Source organism: Anabrus simplex, chromosome 3, assembly GCF_040414725.1.
Source record: "Anabrus simplex isolate iqAnaSimp1 chromosome 3, ASM4041472v1, whole genome shotgun sequence".
Lineage (NCBI taxonomy): Eukaryota > Metazoa > Arthropoda > Insecta > Orthoptera > Tettigoniidae > Anabrus > Anabrus simplex.
The window spans coordinates 282,388,197-282,406,689 of record NC_090267.1 but is presented as its reverse complement, the minus strand read 5'-3'; the positions used below and the strand labels follow the sequence as shown (position 1 = coordinate 282,406,689).

Genomic DNA, 18,493 nt, shown 5'->3' with positions numbered 1-18,493 from the left:
GGAATATCGACGTATATTAATATGAGAAATACGCGCGAATGTGCGATGTTTATTGAAACCTGTATATCTCGATGCGTATATAGATTGTAAATCTCTCGTTCTCGTGTGCTATGTTCGTGTTCATCCACATCAGTCTGGTCGATTCTAGAGACTAGTCACTAGATTTGGGGTCTATTTCAGTAATGTAGTGACATAATTTCAAAGATAGTGACTAGTGACTTTTCTAGAGATTCATTTGGAGACAATTCTAGCGAATTTTAATTTATTACTTGACAAAAATAACATTGCGCTTCGCATAATCGCCCGGGCACGTGATGCAATATATTACTCTATGCATTTGCTAAGTACTGGCATTTAATGCATGACTAATTCACACCTATGGAGCATGAGTTCATACTATTTCCAGAAGGCTTATCAGAGACCGATCATCTCACTAACATACTTCCTGTGAGGTAATAGAGATGTGTAATTTTTAGCCTTGTAGCTTCTTATAGCAACAGTCGGGTTTTGAGACAATAACTGTTATTATATATACTATAGTACTCCTGTATTGCGCAAGACATGTAGAATAAGCAGGTTTGACCATTTGTATCTCCTGATTTCTCCTGATTTTCATATCAAAATCTCCTGATTTTTGGTTTTGTAAAGTTGGCAGGTATGGATGTATAATGCACTTACCACTCTTGTATCAACTCCTTTGGCTACAGCGTCCCATGACCTTTCCTGAGCGTTCTTGTTTGTGTATTCTGGCAAACTATAGTAGGGGGGCTTTTGCCCTGCTTCTACGAGTTGTATACACAACTCGTGATCACGGTCTGGCATAATACAGTTGAATTATATGAGTGGTAAATTAAGATATATAGCAGGAGCGTCTGACTCCAGTCGAGTCACGCAACTGACAAGCCAGCTGTTTGTGAGTTGGTCGTTTGCAAGTTGATTGACTACTGCGTTGCAGTTGCGCAGGTGGATGAGAACTGTGCAGTTTCACATGACTGAAACGACTCCCATAGAATGCTCATGCAACATTTTTTTTAGTCGGATCGCAGTTCCATTGCACCGGTGGACGAAGGGCTTATATAAGTCAGCATCTACCTGACATGGGAGTTACGAAAGTTGATATGAATTTTAAATCTCCTTTTCTGGCTTTACTCTGAAATATGGTTTAGGATAAGGACTGTGTTTGTGTGGTGTTTTTTTTATTTTTATTTTTTATTTACGTCGCACCGACACGACGTGCCGACGATGGGATAGGAAAGGCCTAGGAATGGGAAGGAAGCGGCCGTAGCCTTAATTACGGTACAGCCCCAGCATTTGCTTGGTGTGAAAATGGGAATCCACAGAAAACCATCTTCAGGGCTGCCAACAGTGGGGTTTGAACGCACTATCTCCTGATTACTGGATGCTGGCTGCACTTAAGCGGCTGCAGCTATCGAGCTCGGTATTTACCTTGTATCACTCCATTATTTTGTTCCCAACAAGTGTGTTTTGCTTTTAGAAGAGGATTTGTTGGAGAGAATTAGAATGAAAGCAGGGATCAAATGGTGTTAGAAGGGGAGATTTTTCAAAGAAAAAATTTTTCAGAAGGGGAAATTATGATATTCGTGCCTGTTACCATTTAAAATTGATCATCATGGCTTTTTGAAATACTAGTCTCTTACCTGTAAATCCAGGAGACAGTTGGTTGCAAATTACACTTGAAATTATTTCCCTGAGAGTCCCATTTTAATTTCAAGCGGATATGGAAAGTTACCTTTCATACATCATGATTCATCCTAATCCTCTGCATAATTTACAGATCCCTTATTAGTGCAGAGACATCGACAAATATCAGTTTATAGTTAACCTAGATACAGTAAGAACATGATTATAAGTTACCAGGATATCATCATCTAAGTAGATTGAGGTTACTGTATTTGTTATACTGAGACATGGGTAATTTTGTAGGATTCTAATGGTATTTTTAATGCTCATATTTTAATGAAAGTAGTCTTTTCTATTGAATAGTCAGACAGTACAGAGTTGCAATTAAGTGCATTCTGCAAGAAATATGTCAGTTATATAGGGTCGTCTTGTTGTTGTTGTTGTTGTTGTTGTTGTTGTTGTTGTTGTTGTGCCACCTCCTCACAAGAGGTTGATAGCAGTCGTGAAGTAATCTTTACCTGTTTTATATTTCCCATATCAGGCTTGCTGTGTAGTGTGTCAGAGGTTCCATGACCGGGATAATTTCTGCACCTGTCCACATTTCGCTACAGTCTTATTTTCTAGGATCAGTTGTATCAGGCAGTATTTATAATCTCGTATTATGTGACTGAAATAAGTTGCTTTCATGTGTTTTGCGAGGTTTCCATGATTTCCCAGTACGGCAGAGTACCTCTCCGTTGGTGTTGTGGTCTACCTATAAGATCTTTCAGCATTCTGCGATACTTCCATTCTTAAAAGTTTCTCATTAATGAAGCCTTTTGTGTCCATCCTTCAACACCGTGAAGCAGCATCGATAGTGGACAGCACTTTGAGACACCAGTTAGTTTTGATCAATCAGCAGTCGCAGTTTCACAAAAGATGTTTCAGTTTTAGAAACTTGCTTCTTACAATACACAGTCGTGTTTTTATTTCCACATCTAAATCCCATTCTTGCCGTAGCCAGCACCTTAGGTACTTGAAATATGGCACCCTTTCAGTGGTGTTTCTGCCCATTATGCTTCAGGTGTTGTAAGAGGAGGTTATATTTAATGTTGTCAAAGGCTTTTTATTAACGAGTGAAGCTTAAAATGAACATATTCATGACTTAAAGTAAATATTTTATATACACTGGCAGACAAAAATGTGGATCTCTTTAATTTAAGAGCAAAAACTGAATTATCTTAAGCCTTGCTTTTTCTTCATTCCTACATTATTTTAATAAAATTATTATAAAATGAAGTTAACCATTGCTCTGAATACTCTGAATACTTCATACTGATTATCAAAGTTCTTTTCGTTTTTCAAGTTTATCCAAAAAGTTCTTCGATGCTGTCAGTTATGAAAATGTCATTACCTTAAATTAACATTACATTACACTGAGCAAACTAATGAACATACTGAAGATTTCTTGATGACACTCTACTCTTATGTTGCCTTAGTATTGGGTGTTACCACCCCTGGTGATGATTACAACCTCTATCCTTCACGGCATGCTAGCTAGAAAGTCCTGGATCATTTCCTGGGGGATGAGCGTCCACTCTGCCAGTAGTATTGTTTGTATTTCATTGAGGGTTTCAAAGTTGCAATGCCAGACATTTCGGCCAACCATATCCCACAGGTGTTATGCTATTGAGGTCTGGGCTGCAAGCTGGCCTGGTGAGGGTTCGTTCTCTGACATTGCGCAGATATTCTGACACACAGTGAGCGGCGTTGGGGCATGCATTATCGTGCATCAGGATGAAATTTTCACCTACTAAGGTAGCAGATTACATGCTCTGCCAGCATCTTTATGATGTAACGGTGTGCATTTGGAGCACCTCCATCAATGAAAAGAAGTTCCAACCAGGCCTCAAAGCTGATACCGGCTCATGCCATGATTGAGCGACCCCCAAATGGTGACACCTCGGAGATGTTGCAAGGTGAATATCACTCCCTGCGCCTTCTCCACACACTGTACCATCAAGTGACCGGAAGCAAAATCATGACTCATCTGTGAACAGTAGCATTGACCACATAGTCCAATTATGTTGTTGATGCGCAAACTGTAATCGAGTTGCTCTGTGCTGTGGGGTAAGCTTTGGACCAGTTGCAGGGCTTCTTGAGGTCAAATTGGCTTGTCAGAGTCGTCATGTGACAGTCCCTGCAGTCACATTGACTTTCTTACTACCTTGAGTCGATTTGTGGCTTGGATGGTGGTAGTTTGGCATTCTCTCAAGACTTAGATGACCTGAAACCTACCGTCCCTAACAAGTGCAGACCTCTGATGGCCCGATCCAGGCCGTCTGTGACAGAGTTCACAAAATCGTCTTAGAGTGCTCTGGATGCTTCCGTATGATGCACCGATGGCATTAGCCGCATAACGAATGCTGTGTCCATCATCCACCATTGCCACTGCTTTTGCAATATTTTCTGGGCTAAGAGACATCTTAACTTGTCAATTGTGAAAGAGAGACTGAAGGACAATGTTCCTTTGTGACAGTTATTGTGTTACACACTTATAATACATCAGTAGCTTTCAACCCAATATTGTAAAACTTTAAAAAGTTTTATTGCTTGTCAAAGCAATAAAACTGAGTGCCTGGCACTTTGGGGTGGAAAGTGGCTTCTTAAGTTTATTTATTATCTCTAAATATCATATTCTTCTGTACAACTGCAGAATACATGTCAGAAACTGCCTTAATGTAACAGTTAATGTAATTAATGCAACAATTCCCTCTAATAATTGGTGTTAACAATTACGATTTTGTTTTTACAAAGTGTTTCCTTTTTTTGTCTGCCAGTGTATTTAGACATAGTTTTCTTCAGTTTCTAGATCACTGAAAGTAATTTTTATGTTGTTAGTGATCAAATGTTCATACCTCTGTTTTATTTTTCCTATTAACCCTTGCCAAGCGGATATGTTTTTGCTTGCAAGCGTAATTATTTGTTGTAAAAATAGTTTTTATTCTTAACATACATGAAAATGCAAATATGTATGTACTATAAGGTTTATTAAGTCATTCATACCTGATTTCAGGAGGGCAGCCTGTAGGTATCCATATAATCTTGAAAAATTAAATCCTTTACTACTGGTTTTAGTGCAAAAATGGCACTAGGCACAACACAAAATAGTCTCAATTAAGATCACTAAACAACTGAGCTGTAATTCACTTTCTACCCTACTTCATAATTCACTATGACTAATGCTATAAATCTTGAAATGGCAAATTCACTAATAAACATGTACAGTAACAATCTTAACTAGTACCGGTAAGAACTACTTCCTCATCGTCTGTGTCTGCTCTGTCACTTAGCTTATTTTTGCACTTACTTGAAACAATTTCACTTTCATGCTCATTATCACTCATTTCTGGGTATTCATCATCGCTATTTAATAATTCTGACTATATTTCACTCTCGTTTTTGATATATTTCTGTGACATAACATCTAGAAAAGGCAAAACATGAACTTTCACAATGTCAAACTTATATGAAGTACACCAGCATGGAAGCCACGCTTTGACACAGACACCTTTTTTTAAAAAAATTCCAAATCCCTGTGTTTAGCCTAACTAAAGGCCCTGTCTATACGCTCCTGGTATCTATCGGCTAATATTTAACCCTAAGAGAAAACATAGAGTCGCAAAAGTGCGCAATTAAAAATTCTGGATAAACACATCTCGCTCACGCGGGAGTAGACAGGTTCCAGATAAAGATGTGTAACGCTTGACTGAGGTTAAAATAACCACATGTACTTGCATTCAGTAATTCATGTTGAGCATTTTCTTTTCACTTCATTCATCTCTCACCAGTTTATTTATTCTCCTTGCTGAGATATTTGTTTAAAATTTAATTTGTGAATTTGAAATTCAGTTGCTACTGATTTTCTTTGACATTCTCTGGTTCTGTCACCTAAAGAGAAACTTCAATAGACAGAAACAGAATTTCTCCATTAAGGGCTATAAACAGGATGTTGCAGAATTTCTGAATACTTCAATATTTCTTTGTTTGGGATTGAATGCTACTTATTCCCTTGGATTGTTTTCAAGCATATTGTGCTAATTACTTGCTCTGGTTTCTTATTGAAAATATAACGGATCGTAGTGCATATTTTTTTCTGATTTTGTTTTGATCAACATCATGAAGACATGTTATAAAGTATCAGCTGATAAGGGATGAATGCTTTATCAAGGAGATGAAGAGATAATGCACTGAAGTTACTGTGTCAGTAGGTACCCCACATGGGAGATATAATTATGGGAGGTAGAAAAAGATGAAATGAGTTCAATACTTCCCTCAGAAGCATGGTTTAGGAAAAACAATTTTATATCTCTCCACAGTGGAAAAGGATGAAACGAGTTCAGTACTTTCTCTTCTGACTTTCCTCAGAAGTATGGCTTAGGAAAAACTATACTATATCTCTCCATTGTTACTACCCAGCAAATGTGCGTTTTGTAAGAAAGACTACTGGACCAGATCTTCGTATTTTCATGATCTCTGCACATCATTTATAGTTGTGACACTGATTCGAGTCTTGTAATCAGTTGCTGAAGACTTAATCAATGCATACCCCTTCTTCCTTTCTTGTCTAGCCAAGTTAATGGCTCTCAGAACCACCAGTATCCTGAGCAGGAATCTAATTGTGGTAAGAAGGTACAGACTCAGAGCTGATTTGTTTCCTGTATTTAACTGTGAATCTGTATGAAATGAGATTGGCCCATGTATTGTAAGAAGGAGAATTTTTTTTAAATCATTATTGTTTTGTTTGGTATCTCTGGTATTAGCCCTCGTCGTATCAAGAGAGAACAACTTTCGGAAGGTTGAAGATGGTTTTTTCCTGATAAAGTTGTTTTCAATATCTCAATTCGATCGTTCTTTGTCCTGTTCTTAAGATAGTGGGTTTGATCCTGGCTGAAATCGGTGGCATTTGAGGGTGTTCAAGTGTGACAACTCCATGTCATTGGGTACCAGTACTCATGTGGGACAAAATTCTGATACTGTGGTTTCTCTTAAAGTAAGTTGCAGTTGTAGAGAAGTCAAACAAGTAAACAAGTAATATTATGACGTATATATTTTTTTCCTGTTAGTCTTACATCACACTTATACAGATCTTAGGGTAATGATGGTATAGGACAGAGAAAAGCCTGGGAATGAAGCGCTGTGGCTTTAGTTAAGGGGCAGCTCCAGCATTCGTGTAGCGTGACATTGGGAAAACAACAGAGAGCCGTTTTCAGGGCTGCCAAGAGTGAGGTTCAGACTCCTCAACTCCCGATTGCAAACTTGGCTATGCGACTCAAACCAATCAGCTAACTCGCTCAGTTGTGTTAATGGCGATGATGATGATGATTATTATTGTTGTTGTTAGACTAGGAATGTTTTGTAGAGCTTAATTTCTGTTATAAAAGGAAGTGATTCTGTAGGAGTAGAATCTTTTGTGAAGTAACATCATCCCTGCTGTATAAATAGTCCACTACAATAGGCTTTTACCATCGCTATATAAATACTTTGTTCATTTAGCATAAATCTAGAAGTCATTGTGAAGATTTAAAATGGTTCTTGTCATGTAGCTTTTTGTACGTGAAAGGAATATTAATATTAAATACTTGCTATAGAAATCTACTTCATTGTATCATTGGCAGTTACTGACATTGTCATGCATTCACTTTGTGTATGATCCCAACAAAAAATGCTAGTTAACATTGTTCGTGAGATACAAGGAGCAGTTATAACTAATTTAAAAAACAAAATTTGTGGAGTGTAATTCTTCAAACTGTTTCGTGTAGAGCTGTCATGAATGACAACAAATTTCTTCAGTTTATCCCAGTTATTTTTGGGGTCGTTGGAACATTTGGGCTGGTTTTGAGTTTTAGCCATGGGTTTAAGGCCAGATTACCTTCCTGACACTATGTGATTTTTCATATAAAACCTTTTGGGATTCAAACATTGACTCTGGGTGGAAAACCAGTAGTTAAACCATTGTACTGCCCACCACAAATCATGAATATATCGCAAGAACATCTTTTAAAAGATACGTTTGTTCAATTTTTTAGTACATTTCTCATATGGTTACAGTTTATTAAACCACCTCTTTACTTTCTGCTTACACAGTATCTGGAAACTCTGTAGGGATGTAAATTTTACACATTCGCTGGAAGTTCTCTGCAGTTCAAGATAGTTGTTTTCGGTTTGTATGTAACGTGGACTCATTTCTCTTTGTGTCTTTTGTATGTTTATTAGCCTTCCACATCTGGCATTGAATCATTGGGTACTGAGAGCACTACGAGTAATGGCAGTAGTCGAAAGAAATCATCTACTTCTCTGTCTCCACGAAAGCGACGGAAAGGTGTTAGACGTCAAACCAAGAAGTCCCGAAAGAAGACTACAAAAAAAAAATCTAGTAAAAGAAAAACAAAATCCAGTTCTAAAGTATCAACTAAAACTGGAGACAAAACTACTCGGAAGACCAAGCGGAGGAAAACAAGAAAACTCAGACGAAGAAAGTTGAAGGTAGCATCAGGATACCTACTAATTCAGATGGTTTAAAGTTATTAATATAAATACGTTACAAGATTTTTCACAACTAATATCAAGTGTGTTTGTTACATGTGATACACAATTGTTCATTTGTGCAGGTATCTCGGCGAAGAATACCAAGAGTTCCCAGGGTTATAATGCCATTATCAGTGAAAGGTCGTCTGGCTGAACAACTTGGTATGTGCCCACCAAGCCGTCCAGGAACAACACTGCCTGTAGTGAAAACCCGACCAACATCAGATATAGATTCATTGAGAAGTCGTGCTGGTATCCCTACTCTCCACCTCTTTGGCCAGCGTGATCAGCTAGACTACTTTTCAGGGTAAGCTTGTTAATTTTCAAAATATCTTTGCATTATACCATATTTACGTGAATAATCCCTGCATATTTTTTTAAAAAATTTGAGGCACAAAATTGGGCTCCGGGTTTTATTTGCATCAGGGTTGGCAACACGCTCCTGGATCACCTAGTTTTCGATCATGGGTGTACAGTTATGTTTTGTGTGAATGCAGATGGAAGAAAACTGTCCTCATATGTCATATTTAAATGGAAAACAATTCAGACTTTTAATTCTAAACTAACTTTCCTTTAAAAAAAAAAATTGCACTTTAGAGAGTAATTTTAATTCAAAATTTCTCTGCGTCACGATAGAACGCATCTTGCGGAACGTACATGGGTAGCTTTCCACACTTTCACTCACTTTGGTGTGTTTGTAATGTGTTTCATAGTTGAAGTTTGAGTGAAATCGTAATTCCATTTTTATTCGGCGTTTTAAGAAACGCCACTAATCGCGTAGCAGGCAGTGTGCGCAGAAGCAGAATCCACAAAAACTGACGATGCCGACAGTTGGCGAAAAAGTGTGGCTCATAATACTATCAAACTTGCCAAGTCTCCCGATTTGAGCGGGAGACTCCCGATTTTTTCATCGTTCTTCCCGATCTCCCGATCGCCGGGACCGCTCTCCCGATTTTCATACCAATGTCCGTAATTTTCATATTATTTTAAACTCCCGCGGATTTCCTCATTCTATCGATATATGGCTGAGTATGGCTGATCGATAGTAGTTTTGATAATGATACCAGATGGCAGCACGGGGCACGGTGGCCCATTATGTGCTTCTCTTTGGTCTATAATATAGTCATTCTCTTTGCAAGTGAGCATCATTCTCTTTGGAGTAACCTAACCTCAGAAGTAGCACACCAAAGTCGTTCTACCCCGCCAAGAGCTGCAGAAGTGCTAGTGTTATGTCTTAATATTTGTTTTGGCCAAAATTCCAAAAAACGAAATACGATGCAGTGTTTAAAAGTGTTTATAGGGAAGGGTTTCCGTGTTTGAGTGAATCCAGAAAGGGACCAACGTTCACATTCTGTACTATATGTAGATGTGATTTTTCAGTTGCACATAGCGGGAAATACGATATACTCAAGCATATACAAACGAAAAAGGCATAAGGAGAGTGTCCAGTTTGTAGAAAGAAACCAGAAACTGAACTTTTCATGTAAAAACCAAGGTGTAAATCCTGTGACGAATGCCGAGGCGTTATTTACGTCGTTTATAGTAGAACATAACTTGCCTGTAACTTGTGCCAATCACGCGAGACCTTTGTTTCGCAAAATGTTTCCTGATTCACAATTAAGTATTTATTATTTTCCACCTAGTCGATACAATGATTGAAGTGCGATACGGACCATGAAACATTTTATGTAAATATTTCCTGAGTCGGAAATCGCTTAACGATATGGGTGTGCCAGAACGAAAACAGCAGCTATTATTGCAGAAAATAATAATAATATTAATAATAATAATAATAAAATAATTATCCAACACTGGTTGTGTTACTATCCTAGTATAAAGAAACCGCGCGTGAGAATATATATTTTTTTTTGACGTGGAGTGTGACGAAATTGTAATGAATTTAGGAGAGGATTCTAGTGATGCAAGAGAAAACTAATCTTCCGATCTACAGGGAATCGAGCCTATTGCAAGTTCAGATTAATGAACTATCTGTCACTTAAGTTGACCTACTTGCTAATTTTCATGGCAAATATATTTCATAGCAGTGATAATGTATTTTTATCATCTCGGACAAAACAGCTATATCCGTAAATTTACATGTTCATATTTACATAAAAACCACGTGGACCTCGCGGAGTGATAGGAAATGTTTGTTTGCGCCTACGGTACTCCTTCGACGGGAGGAATTTTAGTTCATTTAATTTTTTTCCAAGATGAGCCTTCCAAAAATTAGGGTGCGGGGATTATTCAGTGGCAGGGATTGTTTGCGTAAATATGGTACTGTGTGTGATGAAAATTGGGATATTTGAAGAAGAGATACTGGTATGAAACAGAGTCAGAAATTTAAAAACCTCATTTTCGTCTAATATCGTATTTACGCGAATAACCCACGCATATTTTTAAAAATATGAGGCACGAAATTAGGGTGTGGATGTTATTTGCGTCAAGGTTGGCAACATGCTCCTGGTCCACATAGTTTTCGATGTTGAATGTACAGTTGTGCTTTGTGTAACAGCACATAGAAGAAAACTGCCCCCATATGTCATATTTAAATGGAGAACAATTCAGACTTTTATTTCTGAACTGCCTTAACATTTAAAAAAAATAGTTTTTACAAGGTAATTTAAATTCAAATTTTCTCTGCGTCACAATAGAACGCATCTTCTGGAATGTGCAGGGGTAGATTTCCGCACTTTTGCTCTCTTCGGTGTTTCTACAGTGTGTTGCTAAGTTTGAGTGAAATAGTAATTCGTTAGTATTCAGCGTTTTAATGAATGCCACAGTATCATGTAGCAGGCAATGTGTGGAGAAACAGAATCTGCAAATACGTGGCTCATAATTATAATCAAATCATACGCACCGAACAGTATAGTGAATGCCAATGAAACTGCATCTTTTTTTTTTTTTAATGCTGAGATGAAACGGACTTAAGGTTTTAAAGAAGATGGGATCTATGTGCTATGTTGCAATGCAAACGGAAGCGAAAGACTTCTTCCCCTCATCATAGGCAAGTTCAATAAGCCACGATGTTTCGTTGTGAGTACAAGCCATCTAAAAATGCAAACAGTACAGTAATTCAAAAAATAAGGCACTTGCATAGGGGAGCCAGCATAATTTGTCCTCGTCCTAGAATCTTGTTTTTTTTTCTTTCTTTCATTTTATGAGGTTATGCTTGCCAGTGATTTATCTAAGTGCTTAATTTAAATAACGTAAATGGACCATGATGGATACATTTTGGAAATTGTGTTTTTCCCCATTGCATTTGAAAAAGTTTACTGTGAATATATTTGTTTGCCTGCTTTAATGGGTCTTAGAATACTTTGTGACGCAGCAAAGGGTTGGCATTTGTGAATTACAAGAGAAGTGCCATGGCGGGAAATCGTACTGTCCTGTGTTGCAATGCAGATGGAAGCAACTTCCTACTTCCTCCCCTCGTCATAGGAATGTTCGATACGCCACGGTATTTTAAAGGCACCGGGTACTTTCCGTGCAAGTACAAGACATCTAGATGTATGCGGTACAGTAATTCAATGAATAAAGTACTTGCACAGGGGAGCCAGCATTGATTTCTCCTCGTCTTTGAATAATGTTTTCTTTCTTTTTCCTTTCGTTGCGTGGGGTTATGTTTGCCAGCGACTTATCCAAGTGCATAATTTGAATACTGTAAATGCGCCTCATTGGATACATTTTGGATATTTTTTTTTTTCATGGCATTTGAACTGTGAATCAATGTTAATTGCATGCAGTAATGGATCCTAGAATATTTTGTGACGCTGCAAGGGTTGGCATATATGAATTATGAGTTGGCGGTTTATTCAAAATCATGTAATTCTAAGTCACATTTTTGCATCCCTAAGACTTTGAAATAATGAGGTTTTACTACTATCGCAAAACTAAGAAAGTAGTTTGCAGATGTGTCTGTTTCAGGTGTTTACATTGCACAAAAATAATTATCCACCACTGGTCGTGTTACTCTCTGAGTAAAAGAGATAGTGTGTGAGATGTGTTTTAGACATGTAAGTGTGACGAATTTGTAAGTAATTTAGGAGAGGATTGTAGTGATGAAAGAGACAATGAACCTTCCGATCTACAACGAATCGAGTCTATTGCAAGTTGAGATATATGAAATACCTGTCACATAAGAAGGCCTACTTGCTAATTTTTGTGGCGAATATATTTTACAGCAGTGATAATGCATTTTTATCATCTCAAATATTTTCAGGCAAAGTAGCTATATCAGCCATGTACATATTTGCATAAAGACTATGTTGAACTCGAGGAGTGATATGAAATGTTAATTTATGTGTAGGTCACTGTTTCACTGGAAGGAATTTAAAAGTTCACTTCATTTTGTTCAAAATTATCCTTCCTAAAATTAGGGTGCAGGGATTATTAGTGTAAATACGGTAGCAGTACAGTACTGCCTGTAGACGAATTCAACTTGGTCATAACTGAATTTGTAAACTGAAAATCATTAAGAGTTGATATCTGTAACTTTTATACATCAGAGGCAAAATCCAAGGGATGAGTCTTGAGTCAGGGTTTTCTCCTGTTGTTCAGAACTTGATCTTATTCATACATTCATTCTGTCCGTTTTTGTACTTACTTCCTTTCCACCCCTTTTCTTGCATTGGTTACCTTTCCTGCTCAGTCTTCGGGCATTACATTTCCTTGCAAGTCAATCAGTTTCATGAAATGAGGTCCTCTTGTTAATTTGTGCAATTGTAATATGTTTTTTTTTTTTTTTTTTTTTTTTTGCTAGGGGCTTTACGGCGCGCCGACACAGATAGGTCTTATGGCGACGATGGGATAGGAAAGGGCTAGGAGTTGGAAGGAAGCGGCCGTGGCCTTAATTAAGGTACAGCCCCAGCATTTGCCTGGTGTGAAAATGGGAAACCACGGAAAACCATTTTCAGGGCTGCCGATAGTGGGATTCGAACCTACTATCTCCCGGATGCAAGCTCACAGCCGCGCGCCTCTACGCGCACGGCCAACTCGCCCGGTAATTGTAATATGCATAATGTATATAGGCTACCATAAAAGTTAATAATATACCTAAATGTAATGACACCGAGTGATTTTGCTACGCCCTGTGACTGTGAGCTTGCATTCAGGAGATGGTGGGTTCAAATCCCAGTGTCATCAGCTCTGAAGAGGGTTATCCATGCATTTCCTTTTTCACACCAGACAAATGCTGAAGCTGTACTTTAATTAAGGCTCCGCCTCCTTCCCAATCCTACCTCTTTCCTATCTTTGAGTCACTGAAAACTTTCAATGTGTTGGCAGTAACAGGTAATACAGATTGTCCTCCTTTGATATGGAATATCCTAAGAGCAAGAAGTAAATAAGTTATTCAATTCTACTTCCTGTCAGGTTCTGTTGAGCTGGGCTGAGTGGCTCAGACGGTTGAGGTGCTGGCCTTCTGACCCCAACTTGGCAGGTTCAGTCTTAGCTTAATCCGGTGTTATATGAAGGTGCTCAAATACTTCAGCCTTGATTCGGTAGATTTACTGGCACGTAAAAGAACTCCTGTGGGACTAAATTCTGGCGCCTCGGCATCTCCTAAAACCTTAAAAGGGGTTAGTGGGACATAAAGCAAATATTATTATTAGGTTCTGATGATGTCTAAAAGAAAGACTGGCCATGGTGCCTGGGAGAGTATTTCAAGCGACAGGATCAAGCTTGTTCAAACAACCAGCTACACTATAGCTCCACCTATTGTCCGCATGAAATAATTTTGATTTTCATAGTCTTTTCTATTGCTGAATTCTGCATGGAGCAAAGTAGTTTTTTCGTGCAAATAAATTGGAGAGTATGAACATCATGTACCACATTGTTGAGAGCATTTTGTAATGCGAGGAGCAGTATGTAGGCTATCATAAAAACAAAAATATACATAATGACAGGCGGAGGAAATGTTCCACTTGTAATAATGGAATACCCCAAGAGCAAGAACTGAATATGTTAGACTTAACAACTTTTATTATATTATGTAGGCTGGCTGGAAGAGTGCATATGACACACCTGGCTGAGGAAACTTGCAATATTGTCCTCCATGTTTTCTAAAGAATGATACGCACGAGCTCATCAGCTGTTAGCTGTCAACAAGCAGATGACTACGAGGTGGTGCCTTTGTCATGTTCTGTGTTTAATTGCATGAGTAGAGTGGATAAAACAAGAAATATATCATATTAGGTTTGTTCCAACAAGCAGTTTGCGTACGGTTTGGTATCGGTTCATGAACTGATGTAAGCGCATGCACGAGCTATGTACTCGTTGGGAACCGTCCCTAAACAGCAGTCTGTTGGAACGGTTCGTGTACCGTCAAGAAAAACTACACCAAGCTCGATAGCTGCAGTCGCTTAAGTGCGGCCAGTATCCAGTAATCGGGAGATAGTGGGTTCGAGCCCCACTGTTGGCAGCCCTGAAGATGGTTTTCCGTGGTTTCCCATTTTCACACCAGGCAAATGCCGGGGCTGTACCTTAATTAAGGCCACGGCCACTTCCTTCCAATTCCTAGGCCTTTCCTATCCCATCATCGCCATAAGACCTATCTGTGTCGGTGCGACGTAAAGCAAATAGCAAAAAAAAAAAAAAAAAGAGAAAAACTACAATGTGCATGCGTTCACAATTACGCGGGAGATTCCTGTTTGAGGATAAACAAACAGCTGTTCTTGTTCATCTCTGCTAAAAAACTTGTTAGGTCTACTCAGTGGAAGGTAATTTTCAATAAAATGACGTAACTAATAAAATAATAGACTAATGGACCTGTTTCTAAAATACTTTGCTTTACTTTATTCCAGAATTACGTGAATTTATAATTCTACCACGAGTACCTGCAGCGTAAAAACCGATGATGTAGACGGTTCTATTCAGAGGATAACCATGTCACCTAAAAGCAAATACTGATCACATTTTTTCCTTTTAACCCTTACCCCTCAAATTAAAGTTCTCTGTGTTGACTCTACTACTTGTATTTTAAATGTAAATTTTTATCTTATATGACCTGTACTCATCTCTCACGATTTTGGAGACAGCACTTGCTTTTAAACGATGTAGTTAGGCTATACATGTTTACAGCAAGCTATACTGGAGCAGATAAAAGCAATATGTGGAATTTAAGACCAATTGTTTTGCATTTTTATTATTATTATTATCGTTATCACATACCGATTGGTTTTGTTAATAATTTCAGGGTACAAATTATCGCTGAAAAGTAATTCGAAAACTCTATACAGCCTCTGGTTTCATACCTCACAGTAATTTGTAGGCTGAAACCACTGTAAATGGCGATTTCTTGAAATCTGGTTCTGTTGATTTATAATTGTGCCAGTCGTCAGCATCAGGTACATGTTGGGTTACGGTACACAAACCGACCATCGTCAGTTCACTTTTAGGCATCGTGAAATACTATTAGATATATTCATTAGGAGCAGAGGTGTGAAAATACTGTGGTTTTGTGTGTTGCCTGACATATAAAACATATATATGACTAGAAGAGCACATGGCGACCATGTTTTTTTACTATCGCTCGAGCTTTCGTGTGCGTGAGTAGACAGCTGACGGATACACTGCCATCTAAATAATAGATTTTGACTGACTGTCAAATAGTATCTGGATTCTACAAAGTTCCACGCGAAACGAAAAGATGGTAGTACAGTATATCATCGTGTATTGTGTCGGCTAAGAGACAGCAGATGAGCAGTGGGCGATAAAATGTCATGTCGGGTCTCCCCCGACATGCGACTGGAACGGGAATATCGTAATGTCGGGCCTCACCCGACAGACGAGTGGTAAGGGCTAAATTATTGCCAAGAGATGAAATTCTAAATGCTCTGCCAGTCCGGCCCCGGGGTGTAGGGGGCAACGCGTCCGCCTGTCACCCGGCGGCCCCGAGTTCGAATCCCGGCCGTGTCATGGTTTTTTAATTGTAGTGACGTCCTTTGTGGCGTCCTTAATCTTCCTTTCCTCACACACAACATTCCACACTACCGCCATTCCAATTACACGCAGGTTCATACACTATGGTGCCATTAGGGGCAAAAGATCCACATGGGTCGACGCCCCGAACAAATAGCATTTAAAAAATATATTCGGAAACACATCCAAAATTTTTTGCCTGTGGTCACAAACAGCTTGCATTAATTAATTCATTATTAATAATAACAGTGATTTATTATGAAGACATATGTTGATAAATAAAATATAACTGTATGGAATAGTGTCCTTTTCTAATTATGTAAGAGTCAGGATCACTTACAGGCTTATCAATTTCAATATGACAGCCACCTATAGCACCAATGACACCTGGAAATCCACTTTCCCTGAAATGTTGCTCAATATTTACTTTCTCATCTTCTGTAGGCCAAGTGATCACTTTTGGAGATAAGTTGCTAATGAAGAAATGTCAAACCGATCTGTAACACCCCGGAAACTTGAAGTCTGATGCCCAACACACCACAGGAAAATTTGAACCTTTATTGGAAAAGCAACACTTAACGATTATTAAAATTATTAAAATTATTCTTAATCTGCTTAACCTCCAGGGTTGGTTTTTCCCTCGGACTCAGCGAGGGATCCCACCTCTACCGCCTCAAGGGCAGTGTCCTGGAGCTTCAGACTTTGGGTCGTGGGATACAACTGGGGAGGAGACCATTACCTCGCCCAGGCAGCCTCACCTGCTATGCTGAACAGGGGACTTGCGGGGGGGGGGGTTTGAAGATTGGAAGAGATAGACAAGGAAGAGGGAAGGAAGTGCACGTGGCCTTAAGTTAGGGACCATCCCGGCATTTGCCTGGAGGAGAATGGGAAACTTCCAGGATGGCTGAGGTGAGAATCGAACCCACCTCTACTCATTTGACCTCCCGAGGCTGAGTGGACCCCGTTCCAGCCCTCGTACCACTTTTCAAATTTCGTGGTAGAGCCAGGAATCGAACCCGGGCCTCCAGGGGTGGCAGCTAATCACACTAACCACTACACCACAGAGGCAGATATTATTATTATTATTATTATTATTATTATTATTATTATTATTATTATTATTATTATTATTGCTATTTTGCTTTACGTCACACCGACACAGATAGGTCTTATGGCGACGATTGGACAGGAAAGGCGTAGGAATTGGAAGGAAGTGGCCGTGGCCTTAATTAAGGTACAGCCCCAGCATTTGCCGGGTGTGAAAATGGGAAACCACGGAAAACATCTTCGGGGCTGCCGGCAGTGGGATTCGAACCCACTATCTCCCGGATGCGAGCTCACAGCTGCGCGCCCCTAACCGCACGGCCAACTCGCCCGGTATTATTATTATTATTATTATTATTATTATTATTATTATTATTATTATTATTATTATTATTATTATTGCAGCAGCTACAGACAAACCTGACTCAGTGCAGAAAGTTTTCCATATTGGCCAGACTGATGTTTGTAATGGTCACTTCCTTCATACCGTTCTGCAATATTTTCCATTATCTCCCTACTGACGCGAAAATGTTCCTTGAACGTTTCATTGTCATAGGGAGGTACTGTTTCTTCTATAGGCGGAAAGCGAGAGAGAGAAAGAGAGTTTTGGTTACTAAATTATGAGTTACTCGTGCATGTAGTGAAAATAAATATCTTTAAACATAATTGCAAACAAGTAAAAAAAATAATAACTTGCCTAAATAGTCTTCATTTTTCGCTTTTGGGATATTGTAATATATCCCTAGATCATCTTCACTGGAGTCCGTGTTCATAAGATCATTATCAGAATTTATTTACTTATTTATTTATTTATTGGTTATAGAATGTCCCAGTGAGCTAGTGGCTCAAGGAACCGCCTTCAAAATGGTCATGCATCATTCTCGTTTTTATCTCATGCCTCTTACTATTAGTGTGTAGTCAAATATGACTTTTTAACTGTATAACTTTTTAACTTTTACTGTATAATTGTATAACAACGCCGAACTTCTATTTAATTTTACGTGTAACGTGTCGTCTGCTCACGCCAGAAGATACGGACCAGCTGTTCACGCTTCACCAAGTGACAGCTATGGACCACAATTTTGGTGTACTGCGCATGTCTCTGACGAACAGTACTTGTTCTGGAGCACGAACTGCTTTGCCAGTCCGCAAACTGGTTCAGGAACGGTCCATAGTCTATTGGAACAACCGACTCCGAGTCCGCGTTGGAGTTTGAAGTTTGTTGGAACGCTCTTTCCGTACTGCGCATGCGTCAGCCAGTTTGCAAACTGTTCCCGTTCTTGTTGGAACAAACCTATTATGAGCAGAGTTGTTCCCTACT

At 38.9% G+C, this 18,493-nt stretch overlaps 1 protein-coding gene across 1 annotated transcript in view; it reads left to right on the top strand.

Annotated features, from left to right (window-relative positions):
* Positions 1-18,493, top strand: part of LOC136866260 (serine/arginine repetitive matrix protein 2) — a 519,326-nt gene that overhangs the window by 280,046 nt on the left and 220,787 nt on the right. Inside the window, exons 11-12 of the mRNA XM_067143064.2 lie at positions 7,897-8,166; positions 8,292-8,515. Of these exons, the coding sequence (XP_066999165.2) occupies positions 7,897-8,166; positions 8,292-8,515 (494 nt within the window). The remainder of the gene's footprint in view (positions 1-7,896; positions 8,167-8,291; positions 8,516-18,493) is intronic.